General features: G+C 38.6%; 1 protein-coding gene across 1 annotated transcript in view; it reads right to left on the bottom strand.

Moving 5' to 3' along the window:
- sdk1a (sidekick cell adhesion molecule 1a) overlaps nucleotides 1-16,793 on the bottom strand; it is a 274,209-nt gene that overhangs the window by 106,831 nt on the left and 150,585 nt on the right. The window contains exon 6 of the mRNA XM_024259668.1: nucleotides 4,840-4,866. Coding sequence (XP_024115436.1) covers nucleotides 4,840-4,866 — 27 coding nt within the window. The remainder of the gene's footprint in view (nucleotides 1-4,839; nucleotides 4,867-16,793) is intronic.

The raw sequence follows: 16,793 nt of genomic DNA on the forward strand, positions 1-16,793 counted from the left end.
CTTTAACACCAGAGCTGTCGTTAGCAACAGGAAATAACGCTCTTTGAATTATGTAATTCTTAAACCGTTTGTGGAAATACTACTAGCTAAACTACTGTAAACCTTTGCACAACAGCGCAAATGAGGCATTTCTCAGCTTTGAGAACCCATTGGAATTATGTTTTTTGGGCAAACCATCAAAAAATTATGATAATTCGAAGAGCAGTAGCTAATACTGGAGCTACAGCTCCGCTCTTCCGGATTAACAAAGTGACATCGATGTTCAGTTTACATTACCAGTTATGTGAAAAGTGCTTGTTTTATAATCCAATAGTACCAGTTTTGAACATAAGAATAAATTGACATTTATTTGAATTGCATTGAGTTTTAAATTGAATTGTGAACCTGAAAACAAAAATTGTATTTTGGCATTGATCCCCAGCCCTAGTAAATATACAATAACTACATCAATACTCATACTGTACCCAGCTGCCGTCTCTGTAATCTGGCTCTGGGAGAGTATTGGCTTGGTCAGATTAGAATCTAATCCATCTTTTTAGCGGATTCCCTCAGATTACAGCTTGTTCAACTATTATATCTGTCAGCTTCCCCCACAGTTTTAACATGTTTGCTCAAGCGTGTGGGATATTATAGTAACTTCAGATCTTGGAGTTTAAGCCTTTTAGACAAATCTGTGCAGAGACCTTGAGAGCAGAAGGCTGAGCACACACACCTGTCTCTGAGCGTACAAGCAAACACACACTATCCACACAGAACGGAGTATATTAATAGAGTTGTCATATATGTGTCTGGAGGGTTCACAGCTAGCTAACTCATGCCACATGGAGACCATATACACAGCAGAGAGAGAGACGAGGTTGAAAGGCAAGATTATGAGAAGGCAAAAAAAAAAGTGGCAAAAAGGGAAAAACCAAAATGTTTTTCTTTTTCACTGTTTTTTTGCAGAGTATTAAAAAAATAAATGGAAAGGAGAAGGTGATAATTTGCTGATCTCTCCAGGGAAAACTGCATGTATGTGAGAGGGAAGAGTGTTTTTGCGTGTCACTGCACTCATTAAAGCCGCATGCTGACAGCTAAGTGTCATTGTCAGAGTGCACTCGCCTTAGAATGCCAATATAAAACCACAAGCCAAGACATGCCACAAGCTGAAGACACACCGAGGGGTTCAGATCCAAGCCCCAACAGAAGGCAGACACAGGCAACTGGAAGCAGAGAGAAGTGCTAAATATGCATCTCTCCATGCGGTTGCCAGATTTTCCATCTATCCAAACTAAAGGTGGGAGCGGATGGAAAGACAAGAAGGAGAATTGAGGGTTAAGAGTAAGAAATACTTTAAGACAAAACATCTCAAACTCTCTAGAGGGGTTTATGACTATTTATTGTTTGGGTTTTGTGTTAGTAAAGATGCAATCCAAAAACAAACGTGTTTTTTGTGTTTTTAAAATATTCTTGTAGCATTTTTCTTAAGATAGAGGACATATATAAAGAAAATTGAGCTTAAAACTGTATTTATTTATTCAAATTGTTGTGAATCAGAAGCAGATGAAAAAAATGCTGTTGGAAAAAGGTAGTAGATTTGACTTAGGTGCTACAGTAGATAGGCATCCACTTGCAGACAAAGAGATCTATGTATGTCTTTTTTCCTCGTCTGAGTTGCCATCTGGATCAAAACTGTATGGTTGGATGGCTCCAATATTGTTCGCCATTTTTGTTGCACCAGTTATTTTTGTTTGTGGATGTTTAAGCTACCAGGAGAGAATATAAACAGAAGGATGGTGGGAAGCTAGGGCAGGCTTACTCAGCAGCAATAGTCTCACCCACAAATTTCTGACGATCTACTGCCACTCTGCAGAAAATATGTCCTAGAAAATTACACATGTTTTTTAAATTTTGGCTAAAAACTGCATAATCATGCTTAAAATACCACTTGGAATGCTTTTACAATAGACCCAAAGTTAATCAAAGAGGGACCCTAACCTCTTTGATTAAACTGAGCATGACACAATGAGTAAAACTTTTTTTTATATAAGAAAAAAAAGCATAAGTGAGGTAAATCATAACATCTATGATCTTCATCTTAAATGATCCACACACATCTGCACATTTTTGCTACTCATAATCTAGGAGATAGTTAAACATTGCAGCATTTTCAGAACAGCAAGTACGTACATCAGACTAGAAAAAAGACGGTTAAATATGCATTTGCTTGAGTGTCTGTGTGAAAATAAATAGAAAGGGAGTTTGGAGGATTATCTATTTCTTTGAAGCTCTAGTCATAGACGGAAACAGCAAACAGAGTTAAAGATCTATGAGTGTCAAAACTCAATTCCTTGAATTCTACTTTTAAAGTGATCTTAATGCCTCGAGGAAATCCTCACGCTAATTAAAAATGGCACCCGTTCACTTTCTGAAGGCACAGGTTGCAGAGGAGGATGAAAGAATTTGAGCGAAACAACTGCAAAGAAAAAAAAAAGAAGCTAACCCCTGATGATGGGAAATTGAGAAGAAAAACAAAGAGACTGGAGGAAAACTGCAAAGATTAAGGTATGAAATTAGATGCAGTTATCCTCCTGAACTGGTAACAGCCTTTATGCTCTGGCTCGGGCTTGCTTAGCCCCAGGCTGCCTTCTGAACTGCAACAGAACATGCTCTTCCCATCCAGGTGTGTTTGCACAGGAGCCCAGAGGCACTAGAGGCTCGGCAAGAAGCTGCCATTCCATAAGCTTGATGCTAAAAGAGTTAAAAGAGTCAACAAAAAAAGTAAAGTTTTATGAAAAATTCTGCTGTGTCCAGAATGGAGGGATAGAAACAAGAGAGAAAACACATCAGATTATTGATGAGTCTTCCTTAGCTTAGAGGTAGACACAGGAAGACGATGAGGGGAATATACCCAACAAATACAAGAACATAGCCAACAAGATCATTGTTAGCTAATATTATTAGAATAAATGCAATTAGAGTGATAGGGGAAAACATAATAAATAGTTGAAAAAAAATCAGCAGAAATTTGCTTGCAGTTCCAGTTTTCGGCCACTAGAGGTAGTTCTTAAAGACAAAGTTGTTTTTTGTTGTTGTTGCTATTTTCAGAGTTAAAGTCTATGCCAGGAGAGAGTTAATAAAGAGGCAGAGGTGTCTTTATGATTATACCTATATATATATATATGTTCCCAAAAACAAATTATTTGGTGCTTTGACTAATGGCAGAAGTTGCCCTGTCGCTAAGAAACTACTAATGGATGCCGATAAAAACGCTTTTGACAACCTTCGAAGGCAGAGAAGCTGAAGCATTAAACTATAGAGGTCGCCTTTGGAATATGTCCAAGTAATCCAGCTACAAGATCTTGGGAAAAGCATTTGATCAATACCTTTTTAAATTAGACATATACTCCACTTACAACCACATTTTTCTATAATTAGCTGCACCGTATTTTAGATATAACATTACACCTTTAAAAAAAAAAAAAGACTTTTATTGAAAGTTTCAGGGGATGAATGAAGTAAAAGATTTTAAACTAAAACTTGGTTACAAACTGACCTGTATCTGGGAAGACAATAGTTACTTTCTGCTGAGCAGGAGAAAAGGAAGACATAGTAATCCCTCTCTGACTATTCAAAGACAATCTTTAACCCCTGAACAAAAAGCAGATTTACAAAATTTTCACAGATACATTTTCTGGAGCAAGAAAGCTATGCTAATCATTTGTAGATTTTACAATGATATAAAAGATAAAATGTGAGCCTTCGAGTTTCTCAAGTCGGCTTCTTTTTATCACCATATTGTCACGGTTATGCCTGTAATGACGGGTATATCCTACGGAACATTTTCCTTTCACTGTGTAATGATGATACAAAGGCAGGAGATGATGAGAAAATGAGCACCAAAGTGATCTCAGTACTCTACTCTCAGAACAGCTGGAGGCGATGCTGTCGGTTGCTGCTGTTACAAATCCTGCTAGTGTTCGCCTTTCCCATTTCAAAATTCCTCACCTTCCTCCCTCGATATCTGTGATGTCTTCTGCAAGTCAGAGTTTTCAACAGATTGGGAGTAACTGTCATCGCTGCCCGCCTTCTTGCGCTGCTGGATGTGGCGTTTCCATATGAGCAGGGATGTCACCCTGATCAACCACAGCCATGCAATGTTCTGCACTCATTACTCGCAGAAAGAAAATAACATCCATGCTCCATGGTGAGCCCAAAGATTTGGAAGTGAAGAGAAACGGGAAGAAGCGGTGGACTTCCAAACACACCTGTGTGTTGTTTATAAGAATAAATCAAAGGTTACATTCAGACAAAATCCTGGAATGCAGAAACCCTGTTTTCACGGCGCTTTAATGCCAACCACCTGCCTGTGGTATTCTGTGTTTCTTTTGCATCTTGCTCACAGAATAATCCAAAGTGCAGTGTGCTGTGCTATGCACAACACATCATGTGGAAGGGGAGCTGGACACCTCTGTGGCTGTTTTCACTATACTGTGATATAATATCATTGCCAGAACTGTCAAGTTGTACTCAGCTTGTGACAAAGACAGTTACAACCAATTTTTATTCCATCACACAACTTAAAACATCTAAAATCAATCAAGATGACAATGGCATTTGATTTGACCAGCTCAGGTTTTGCTGATTTTAGCCAAGGCATGGAAGCTATGCAACATCACAGACAAATCAATAGCAACGTGACTGTCTCAGACTTGGTTAGCTTAGGAGTTCTTAGCTCTGACCTACAACCAGGACCCCAAGGTCAGCGGCACGTTTTTTTCTGTTTATGCAAACAGAAGGAAAAGAGGAAATGGAGTTAAAGAGCAGGCAAGATAATGAAAATGCAAATGGGTTCTTTACCTGTTGACCCGCGGTTTTTCTTGGCAACTGTCCGTCAGCCAGAGAAAATGAGATGGGGGAAAAAAACAACAACAAAGAAGTCAGAGAGAAGAGTAAAAGAAGGTTTTTTGAGAATGGTGTGAAACACAGAAATAAAGTTTCCAATGATTCCTTGGTGAGCTGTAAAAAGACACGTTAATCAAAAACACATGAAAGAAAAGGTAAATAACACAAGGTTTAACCGCAGCAGCTCAAAGGCATCTCAGAGTTTGGGGAGAAAACTGATAAAGAGACTCCTTTACTGAGAAACATAAGACACAGAAAGCAAGACAGAGAAATGAATGACGGTCGAGGAGACAGCGAAGAAGAGGAGATGCTATGTTATCACAGAGTCCACAGGAAGGCAAACAGTTTGCAGCCCATCCATCAGCTGCCACAAACCAAAATTTACCTCTCATTCATTCGTCTCTTTTCCCCGTTTGCTGTTCCACCTGTGTTTGTCATAAGTCTGGAAGATGGCAAGACTGTAGCCCGTGAGAAAAGGATAGTAATGACATTCCACTAGCAGAAAAAAAGTCTACACTCACCAACAATAATACACCATTCCTTCATGCTTCTTTTTAGCCAACCAACCATTCACTCAGCTCTGGAGTCCTGGGAAATGTCAGTGCATTTGTCTTTTGATGTGCTTTATGTTGAGTCCTTAGTTTTGAGTTCATAGACATACTAAATATTGGTGCATATGAAGTCAGGAAGCAGTTCATCTGGTAAAACCAGAGCAAACAAAGAATACACTTTGGGGAAATTAGTCGTAACTTTACTGTTTTAGGAGAAGATTTAAGATGTAATTTGTGCTGCAACTTTACACTTAATTAGGAAGGGTTCATTTAATCTGGCCAAAATGGTAATCATATTTAGGTCTATTAAATCAGATTATTCACTGAAAGGCACGTAAAAAACACAAACCCCTAAAATGATTTGAACAAATACTCGTATTTGGTACTTCATAAATGCTATTGCAGCCTTGTAGATTATTTCTGATCCATTCAAATGAATTTATCAACAAGAATGTGAGAGCAAGCAACCAAAATCAGCGTTAAAAAAAGGTCCAAGTTCCACATTACAGCCTTAGTCACAACTGCCCTTTTGTGTGAAAGTAAAAAATGTGAAAACCAGTATGGGGCAGGCAAGTGGCCTGAAGGAAATATCAAGGAAATGTTCATGCACATTTTAGTCTATGGGCATTCTATGGAGGAGAGGTAGTAGAAAACATATAACATGCAGGGGTAAGCAAGAGTGAAGTAGGTGTGACACAGGAGTGTTGCACAAATTCTTCATTTTCTTCAACCCCCAAAATCCTGCAAACTATACAAGGAGCCTGTAGTGCTGGTCATGTGATATGTGTGTGTTCCTTGAACACTTGTTGAAGAGTCTTTGTGAGCTCTTTCTGTGCAACTTGACTGTTAGAAATGATTAAATGACACTATAAGGGAATAGCTTGTATGGGTTTGTATGGCATCTTACTAATGAATACAGTTTGGCACCGTACAACAACATCTCCCGTTTGTCATAAGTACATGTAACTTACATTAGCCTTCAAATACTACACATATGTTCTTTTTTCATGATGTTCCTTGATGTTGCCATAGGAGCCTCAAAGGAACTACAATATAAACTTGTGCTCCTCTTAAAATTACCCTATTCCTCTCTATGACCCTCCAATGGCCTTGACAAACCAAAACGCCACACCATCAAAACGGCTCAACCCCTGTACAGGTACATGTGACTAGGGCTTTAAACAGACTAAAGTCAATTCATTTTTACGTACTTTCTATTCTAGGCTTAAAACAAAACGGTGTGCTTAGAATTAATTCCATACAAATGCAACATTGATATAGCTCATTACACGTCTTTGGCACCTTCATTCATTACTTGGTTAAAGCTCCATTGGCAAGCTTCAGGTCTTCCTGGGAATGATCCTAAAAGCTTGGCTCACCTTTCCGTTGGAAGTCTCTCCAACTCTCACTGGCAATATCATTCAAAACTGCACAAGAAGGATAGGAAGCTTCACTGCACTGCTGGTTTTCAAGTCTCTTCAGCCAGCGTTCTTCAGCTTGAGTCCTCATTCTGAAGAGAGCACTTCAAAGCTTTCACAGTTTTTCTTGTCTTTCTCTGTTTGCTCCTTGCTTTTCTTCACATCATTGTGTGGCTGACATGCAAACCTAAATCAGCCTTACAGTCTTCACACCCAGGATGAGTTCACCTTGACCTGCAGTGCTTATTTAGAAAAACAACCCATGAAGATACTTATAGAATTTGCAACAATAATCCATGTGTTTTAGCAGAAGCGAATGCTTTGTTTCTACTATTTGACTGGATTGAGGAATTTTAGACAAAACATTCTTTGGTAGCATCTTATGGATTTTAGTAAAGGAGGGTGTCCTTCTGGCTACTCTACAAGCTACAAATGATGGTCATGCTTCACTGAAGATTGCCCTTTGAGGTTCATGTGCAGAATGAAAACTATAAAACAAACAAATGTTGTTTTTTTTTTGGTAAGTAAAAATATTTCAATAATGGAAAACAGGAAGATTTATCAACAATCCTAAAAAGACTGCCAAATAAAGGCTTGGGCTATGCTGTCAAACTTGTACTTCTGTTGAGCCTTTTACATTGAAGGATTTTAAAGAGGTCAACACACAGACACACACCGACAAAAACACACAGGATATGTTCTGTAGGGGGGTGTATTCTGTGAATGCATTCAAATGATGTGTCATTCCGACTCATCGTCAGCTTCTAACGGGAGCAGAGAAACAAAGGGGATACAGGGGACGACAGAGAGACTGAAGATGTATGTGTGTGTAGGGTTTGTGTGTTTAAAACTACAACAAAGCATCTGAGTTGAATGTATGTATTTTTCTAGAATTTTCCAAGGTCCACACTGGCTTAACTTGGACTATTCATGTTTCTTTTTTTCTCAATCTGCTTGTTTAATTGGTGGAGTCTGCAGGGGACACATCACTGTAGCCTGAAGGATGAGACCTGTTTAGCCTCAGCTTTCAATTCAGCAATTATATTTAAGATAATGAAACATATTTCCATGTGTCTCCACATCTTCTAAATTTGGAGACTATTTTTTTTTTTATAAATTCAATGTTTTTTGCCGCCTGAAGGACTAACAAACCAGTAGGTCACTGTGTCCTATGTGTGTTTGTCATTGTTGCACCATGGGCTGTTTTTGTGTTTCTGTGTCTAACAGCAAACATAGCCTTTGTGTCCAATTCCTAATATAACTACCTTTATGTATTATCGGCTGCTTAGTGTAAACACTGCTAATGCTTTGTGGCAGTCTACCTCTACCGACTAAGTCCGTGGCTGACCTGTGCAGGTGCTGACCTTTCAGTCCCCAGCTGTAGTTCGCCTATCTCTGCACCACCCAAAGACCCTGCATGACTCACCCCTCCCCAGACATCAGCAACAAACACACACATCAATGCAGGCCTCCTTCATTCCTTCCATCTTCATGGAGTCAGAAAATCCTCACTTGTGGAAACCATCTATCTGTCTTCTTAGATTCTCTTTCCTCTCTCCATCCATACACATCTACTTTCATATTTCTGGGAACTAAAGAATACTTTTTTAGCAACACGTTTGAGATTTTTTTTTTTTTCTTTTCTAAACCCTGACTTCACCCTCCAAAACTCTTACCATTCCAATTTACCCTGTCAATCTCACTCTTCCTTCTCTTTGTTATTTTTTTCCTGCTCTCAAATACACGCACACAAAGACACAGACACACACCTATTTGAAATTCATATCAGCAGCTATACAAATGGAACACTCCAATTTCCAATACTGACACATTTACAGAGAGACTAATGGACCCATCTACACACACGCACAGTCTAGTAAAATAACGAGCCGTCTGAAGAGCTGACCTCCAACTTTGTTAAGATTCCTTATGGACCTAGATGCTCAAATTTTGTGATATGTTTATTTCCAATTTTAATTCCCTGAGATGTTTCTGACTTTTAAAGTTATTTATAACCAATGCACTCAAACAGTAGTAGAAACATTTTCCCCATCTTATCCATACACTGTAAAATTATACATTTTTACTATAGAAACAAGTCATTAAACATGTTTCATTAAATAGCATGTTAAATCAGGTTATTGGTTTTTTTTGGGTCAACTGTACCCACAATAGCCTTTTACCACTCAAAATAGAAAGGTCGTTGATTGAGCGCTTGATGAGCCCAAAGAGAGAAAGTGTTCACATTTTCTTCTATTGGCACGCTGGCGGTCATACGTGCTGTTCATGAGATGAGTGTGTGCTTCGTGCATACCTCATACTGGTTTACCAATTTTTTGTTCACAAATAGCCCATACCTAGTCGCATGGGCAGTTTTGACAACCGCTTTACTAATGACTAGTGTGATGTAAGGGCACCGGGGGACAGGGTCACCCATTTGTCATAAGTGCATGCAACTTACATTAGCTTTCGGAATACTTCACAATAACCACATGCACTACAATCCTATTTCCTATTTTTAATAGAACTTAATGGAATTACCAGACACACCTTTGCTCCCCTTAAGATAGGCCTTGAACCAGTCACCCCTCTCTACAACCCTCTACAAGATTGAACATTGTACGGGTGTTAGTGAGTATTCCTTAACCCGTGTGCTATCCTAGGCATGTTTACATTAAAAGTGGAGTCCTCTGGACCCAAGAAGACAGCGTGCTGAACTTTTTTTTTTTTTTTTTAAGGATCTTTTATCATCACTGGTGTCCATGGCAGACATAAAATCTTGTCCACATTTGTCATGGGAAGGCTCACACATCAATGTAAGCAAGGGGTCATCTGGACCCCATAAGAGAGCACAAAGGTTAAGATGCTTTTGATGCGTGAGGGCCTTGACTACAAACAATCTTCTGATTGAGTCTGATTACTAAGCAATCAAGCCACTTTCCAAAACATCCACAATGTGGTTGCAAGGTGTCACGTCTGCCACTGCAAACAGAACTCATTGTAGTCGATGAGAGTGATCACTCCAGACAACAGTAGCTGTCATTGTAAAGGGATGAGAATGCAGCCATTCGCCACTGCAATAAAGTACAAGGGAGTGTTACACTACAACCCTGCAAAATATAAACAATGCAGGGCTGCTGATTACAGCACTGTCCACTCCAAAAGCATCCATTGAAGTAAAGTGCATCATGGGAATTAACCCCTTGATGCCTTAATTTATTTCCAGCTATGAAAAAAGCTAGAAAAAGATTTTTAAAAATCACTGGTATTTGTTCTTTACATATATGCTAAATTAAGATTAATTTGGAACTGGAGTCGTTGGATGTGTATTTGCATCAATAGGCATCAATCAATGAGTTAAAGATTTTATTTTGTTTGAGTGTCTGGATTCATTTAGTGTTCAATTTAGTACTGTTATATACAAGAAAACAAGTACACAATAAGGCCTATCTTGACTGCTTCAATTTGTATAAACTACAAATAGCAAAAAATAGTAAAGTGTGAGTAATTACCAGAAATAATTGTTGTCATTTTTCAGTTAATAAACAAAAAACAAAAAAGATAAGATGCCTTTATTTGGTCTAGCATCTATTTTAAGTACGTTTTTGCTATTTAGTTGTTTGTGCATTTCATTCAAAAAGTGGGGTCAAAATTATTCAAACACATTTATTGCAGATTGCTACCTAGTATATATTGGGGAATTTTTCTACAGTGTAAGAATCTGATCCTGTCACTTGCCTTGAAACTCCTTCCCTTTCTAAATGTGAAGTCTGGAAGGTTAAAACTGCCTGCTGCGTGCACCTGCACAAACTGACCTTTTAAATTTACCTTGCCAGTCATGCCCCACCAACCCCTTCCCAAACACACAAACAAGTGCAAAGCCCCGCCTTCTGCGCGTGTAAACTTAGTGTCAATCACCCCATAAGGGATCCCAAATATCACAAGGTTCTGGAATGATTTTTCTTTAGTGATTAAAATAGTAAAGGTTCGTGAAAGCTCAAGTTTTCTTTCTAGCTCATTGATCATTTAACAATAACATCTGGAAACCTTTTCTGTCTTTCATATCCACTCAGACTGCCTTATTTTGATGTCCAATTAGATGTTCACTTGGAATAGAAAGTTCAACAATCCCCTAGTCACATGAGGAAAAAAGCAAGAAGATTAGAGTGTAATCAAACACATACCAAAAACCATCAAATAGTGTGGGAAAACACAGAGAAACATTTTAGGATTCAAAATAAATACATAAATATTAAAATAGCGTGTAATATGAGAGGAAAATGTGCAGATGCTCAACTCGTGCTTAAAAAAGAAGCTTGCCTCTATGGCATTATGGCAACAAGAGAGGGAGAACTAAAAGTGTCTCTGATCCCACAGAAGAAAATGAAAAAACTTTTAAAAATCAAGCGAAACACAAGACAAAAGTTGAAGTGAAAAGGTATTGATCGAAACAGGATTTAATGTGGTACAGCTGTTTGTTTGTTTCATTGTCCTGTACCCACCACCTCAGGCTAAAACACCAGATGGAGAAAGGACCACAAGAGAGTGAAAAAGGAGCACATCATTATTAAATCATGTTGTTTCCCTTTTTTTCTTTTCTCAATCCAGAATGCTGCAGGATAACCAACCCTCACACTCTGGCTCTGCTGCCATCCCGTCACGGAGTTAGAACCTGTGCCTGTGAGACCCCGACATGAGTTTGTGATGTTCAGCTGTAAGGGGATACTGAATTTTACATTTTCCATCCTTAAGTCACATTCCAGCCACTAGATGTGCAGCTTCTGCTTGACACGGTCCTCTCATTTTCTACACACCAGTAAGTAAAGGGACGAGGCCTGGAGGAATATGACAGATCAATGGAGAGTAGCATGTCCTGGCATTTCCTTGAGCACTTCCTTGAAGGCTCGGGGACTCCCTCACAAACTAGAAGTTTCTGGAGCAGAACAAATGGATGAATATGATATTAAGATTTTATTGGTGCCCTTTGAGGCCCCCCTCCTTGTAAAGCCTACTTATTCTTGCACTTTGTTAAGGGGTAAAAGACAAGCAATTTTCTTATCACCCCTTTTTTACCATTGAAGGTATTTTCTTCTACTTCTACTTGGTTTTGAAAGACATCCTCTGACTTGTGACTCAGAATGTAAAATTAGACAGCAGGTGACTCAGAGAACACTGACGCAGGGTTCAGATAACAGATTTTTTAGTAGAGTATAATTATTCAGTGACAATGAAAGCATCACAAAAAAAGTACCAGATAATTTGTAAACCACATAGAGCAAATAAGTGAACAGGAGCCACCATTGTTCAGCCCACACACAAAGCATGAGAGTGGGGAGCATTACACAAACTGATAAATCAGAGAGATTTTGCATTTGGGACACATTTTTAGAAAGGAGCCTGGTAAAGATGGATTCTTTCCTGACTGTGATCTCTAATAAAACAGAAAATGGACTTGTTGGGATCATCATGTGCTTGGTATGAAACTCAGCTTTACTCTTTGGTATAAATGCATTTAGTGGGTGTGCCGCTGCATCTCAAATAAATGCACATCTTGTTTGAACAATCACTCTGACTGACTCGAGCTCTGCTCTGGTAAGGACGGGTTTGTGTGCTCATGTCATTATGGCTCTGTATATGCATAAAGCAATCCCTCAAAGGAGCAAGAACAGTTAGAGTGTGTGTCTGATTAATGGTTTAATTGATTAAGTGGCTCAGAGATTGATTGGTTGGGCCTGGCTTTAACAGATTCATTAGAACTGTGATAGATCAGTGTGATGTGACTGCAGCTGTTCCGCTTGGCTCTGGACAGCGTGGCCTGGTAATGGACATCATCTGTCTGTCTGTCTGTCTGTCTGTGGAGCACAATATGCTCGCATGTATGCAGCTGAGTATGTGCATAGCACTCGTGATGCTGCACACACACATCCCTTTCCCTCCGCTTTGCCCAAACAGCCAGTCAGAAAAAGGACATCATAGCAGAGAGGTAAATAGGGATGAGAGTAAAGGATAAAACTATTTTGGGATTAAAAGCTCTGTTGATCTATTCCTGTTTTCCACTTTCCCACTCAATCTTCAATTTTTATACTCTGCCTCTTTTTTTTTTCAAGCTTCCTGTCCATTTCTGCGGTCCTCAAAGCTTTTACCGCTTTTCCGTTATTTTTTTTTCTTTGATTTTCTGCTGAAATCATCCCTATTTTATAGATGTGACCTCATCTTTTAACTTTTGACTTATTTCTCTCTGAAAGTACTGTTTAGAAAACTTTGTTGATCTTAAAGCATCTAAAAATATTTAAATAATATTATTTTTCCTTTTTCCAAACAAAAACTGATGTATATGTCCCATGCTTTCATGTGTACGTTTTGAACTGTCACGTCTAATTCTGCCTCAACATGCGAGTCATGACAGCAGCAATAACACAAGAAAAGCTCTTGAAAACGAGAGTAGGACATCTTTGAGTTGCAACTCTTTGAAGAACTGATTGCTGTAATATAAAGAATTGAGCAAGAATTTTGTCTTTTTATGGCCCTGCAGTTACTTTGCAGATGAAAGGGACACAACAAAACTAACAAGTTGTGGAGCAGATCAATTTCAGATTTGCCCTCCTCCTCCTCCAGCGGGATAATGACTTCAGAACTATAATGACTTCAGAACTAAATATTTTGATTTTGTTCCCGTATTAAATCAGATAAATCAACTAAAACTGCTAAATAATTATTTTCATATAACTTCCCGAAGAAGAAAAACTTCACCAACAGACATTCACTTGAAGCCAGAAATGGAATGTGACTGTTTTAAAATAATTTCTTAACAATGTACAAAACATGAAAGAGCCCAATTTCGATGTTCATTACTCGACCCCTCAGAGCATGAGGTCAGATTTGTAGCCATGGCAACTCTTCAGCAAACAGCAGTAGTTCAAATGAGCAGCAAACAATGCAGCCTTGACCCACAACATTTACATATGTGTGCAAAGGCCTTTCCTTTATTATTTCAGAGTTATTTTAAAGTAATGACTGCGTATAAAAGTTTTTCCATTTCAACAAAGAGTCAAAAATCATCCAACTTGCTGAGCACAACACAGAAAGTCCTGCTGAGGTCAGGTGGGGATGACCTGGTAAACTTTTCTATTAAAAGAAAGAACTAATGCAGACCACCAATAGAAATCAAGAAATAGAGTTGTTATTCTCAGAATGTAAAACTCTTAGACTTAATAATAAATAATGAAGGCACTGAGTTTAAACTGCATTTGTTTGTTTGCCAGTATAATATATAGTCTGACTCTTGATCTCCCATATACACACACATACACTGAGAAAGCAGTCGATGACAAACACCTCTCTGGCCCTTCACTCCACCCCTGAACATATTTCTCTTCCTCAGCACTTAATCATCTCCCCTCCTATGTACTCATCCTTTGTCTTTCTTCTCTTCAGTCAATCTAATCTTCCCTTTGCCGCCCTGCCCCATCATTCACCGGCTCCCCCCACCAATACCGACTGCTTCAAATTAACATCTGTTGACTGGGCCTGCTATTCCAATAACCTGTTACATCCAGCAATAAACTCTGGCGCTTTTAGTCCAACTGCAGGTTTGAATGAGGAATATATCATCTACGAATTGGTGCGGATCCTTTGAAAACTTTTAATGAAAATGTAAGTGAGCACACGGCTCCTTCCCCCCGGTGGGTGATCACTTTAGATTCACAGAGGCGAAAATAAAAATAGAGCAAAACTGTAAGCATCTGTCTGAACCAGCACAGCATCTGTAAAAACAGCCTACACCGGATTAAGGCCAGTATTTAACATGCAAACCCACTGATTGACACCCGGACACAACCAAGCTTGGAGGGTGTGGAGGAATGTGGTGATAACAGCACTGTTGTGATAGACAGAATCAATAAAACCACAAGCACCATACCTCTTATCTCTGCACTTGAAAGATTAGCAAGCACCTTGTGAGTGTTGCACATCTGGTTATTCTAGGGGTATTTTTTAAAAGAAAAGCGCAGCTGTCCCTTGCTATAACACGATTCATCTTTTGAGACTTCCCAGTTTCACAGATATTGTTTCTTTGTCCAATTTTGCATGCATTTTTTGGTATACAGCACAATGTGTTCTACGTTCTGATTGGCTACAAAGCTTTGTCAGTCAATCTCCTACATGTCGTGCCTCCTCTACGAAATGCAGTCAGGTTGCTAAATTTACATAAATCTTTGATTGTTAGATGTGTGACTCTGAAGTTCAAGACTTTTTTTTGTTTTGTTTTTGAACAATGTTTTAAACTCGGAGTGTTTAAACAAGAGATTTAAGTGTGAAAATATTAATATCCGTCAAAGAAAAGTGTGTAGTGAGGCACTATAAACCCTTAAGACTTATATTGCAATTTTAAAAACTAAAAATATGTCACAGATTCTGTATATTATGGGTTAGTTTAAGAATAGAATTACTATACTACTGTATGCCATAATAGTTGTCAGGAGTTTCAGTCTACTCTCCCAAAAATTAAAACATAGAACACCCCAGATCCACTTGATACGTTTTTGTCCAGAAACTCTCAAACTAACTGCTAAGTCTGCATACTTCCTGTTTTAATTGAAGTTTCTACACTGAAAAAGTGAAATATTGGATCAATTAACAAAAGTTCTGTAATTTATTACATTTAAAATTATTAGTTTGTATTAAATTAAAATTTTGAGTTGATGGTTAACTCAACTCAAAAATGTAGCAATATGATCCGTATACTAATATGTGTCTCACAGTGCGTACCGTATCCTGATATATCCCGAGACTGTAACAGAACAATTGTGTACTTTTTTTTATTAAGAGTTATGACTTAGAAAAGGGTTAACTAAAAATGTAACACAAGCTAGTTCTGGGGAGATTTTGTTGTTTTTGGTTGCGGTGTAGAGCTGCTCAAAGAAGCTGAGTGTGCTGCCAACTAGTGGTCAGAGGTTTATGTGTAAAATAAAAATAAGACCCTGAAAGGTACTCTAATTAAATATTTAAATTGATACAAGTATTGCCAAATGAAATATTGCAATATGTCCATTTCCCTCTACACCCCTACTTTTTCAGTGTAGCCTGCAGTGCAGAGGATGGACAGCACACAAAACAAAGCAAACAGCCCAAATCCTTGTCTTTACTTTTCACTTTGTTGACTGACCCCCAACCACTCTCACACACACACCCCCCCACATCCAATAGCGCTTCTGAAAGTGCCCACTGTCACAGAGTGGCTGAATGAAGATTTTATTTCATTCATTTGCCCTTCTGTTCTGTTTCCAGCACAGGCTGTCTTTTATTTAGACTTCCTCTATCTTGTTGAAACACCTCTGGTGCTCCACTTCAGGAGTTTAAAGACTGTTTGATTTCAGCAACAGGAAACTGAGCTACAATGTGCCTCTCTAAAACTCCTTTCATCCCTCCCCCCACTTTTTTTTTTTAGCTGTAAGACACTATTTCACACCGATGACATCACACTTACCCAGTTTAAGCTGAAGTGTGTGATCATCGCAATAAACCCCTTCCGTTCAACTGTTTTGCTTGATCTGCCTCTAGTGTCAGAGAGAGCGGGATCAATGCTTCACACATACTCTTAAATTGGTAACATTGATCAAAATTATTGCAGAAGGAGGCACACCAATATACTGGTTTCACAGCTGTTTAGTATCTAAGGAGGTTATTCCACGTTTTATGTTATTCTACGAGAGACAAATCTCAGCACGATTCCCTCTGATGTGGACTTATACCCAGCATATCTACAATATACATATGGGGTTTAAAAGTCTTAGTGGTAACCTCAGTGAAACTAAAGCATTTAGAGAATCCTAAACAAATTTGTGTGTCCTCTTTACTGCCACATCATCATTATCGTCATAAGATTAGTGCCTAAAATGTTTTTTTTCTGTCTTTTGTGACCCCATTCCCTCATTTATCACCT

The sequence above is a fragment of the Oryzias melastigma genome, linkage group LG1 (genome assembly GCF_002922805.2).
Source record: "Oryzias melastigma strain HK-1 linkage group LG1, ASM292280v2, whole genome shotgun sequence".
NCBI lineage: Eukaryota > Metazoa > Chordata > Actinopteri > Beloniformes > Adrianichthyidae > Oryzias > Oryzias melastigma.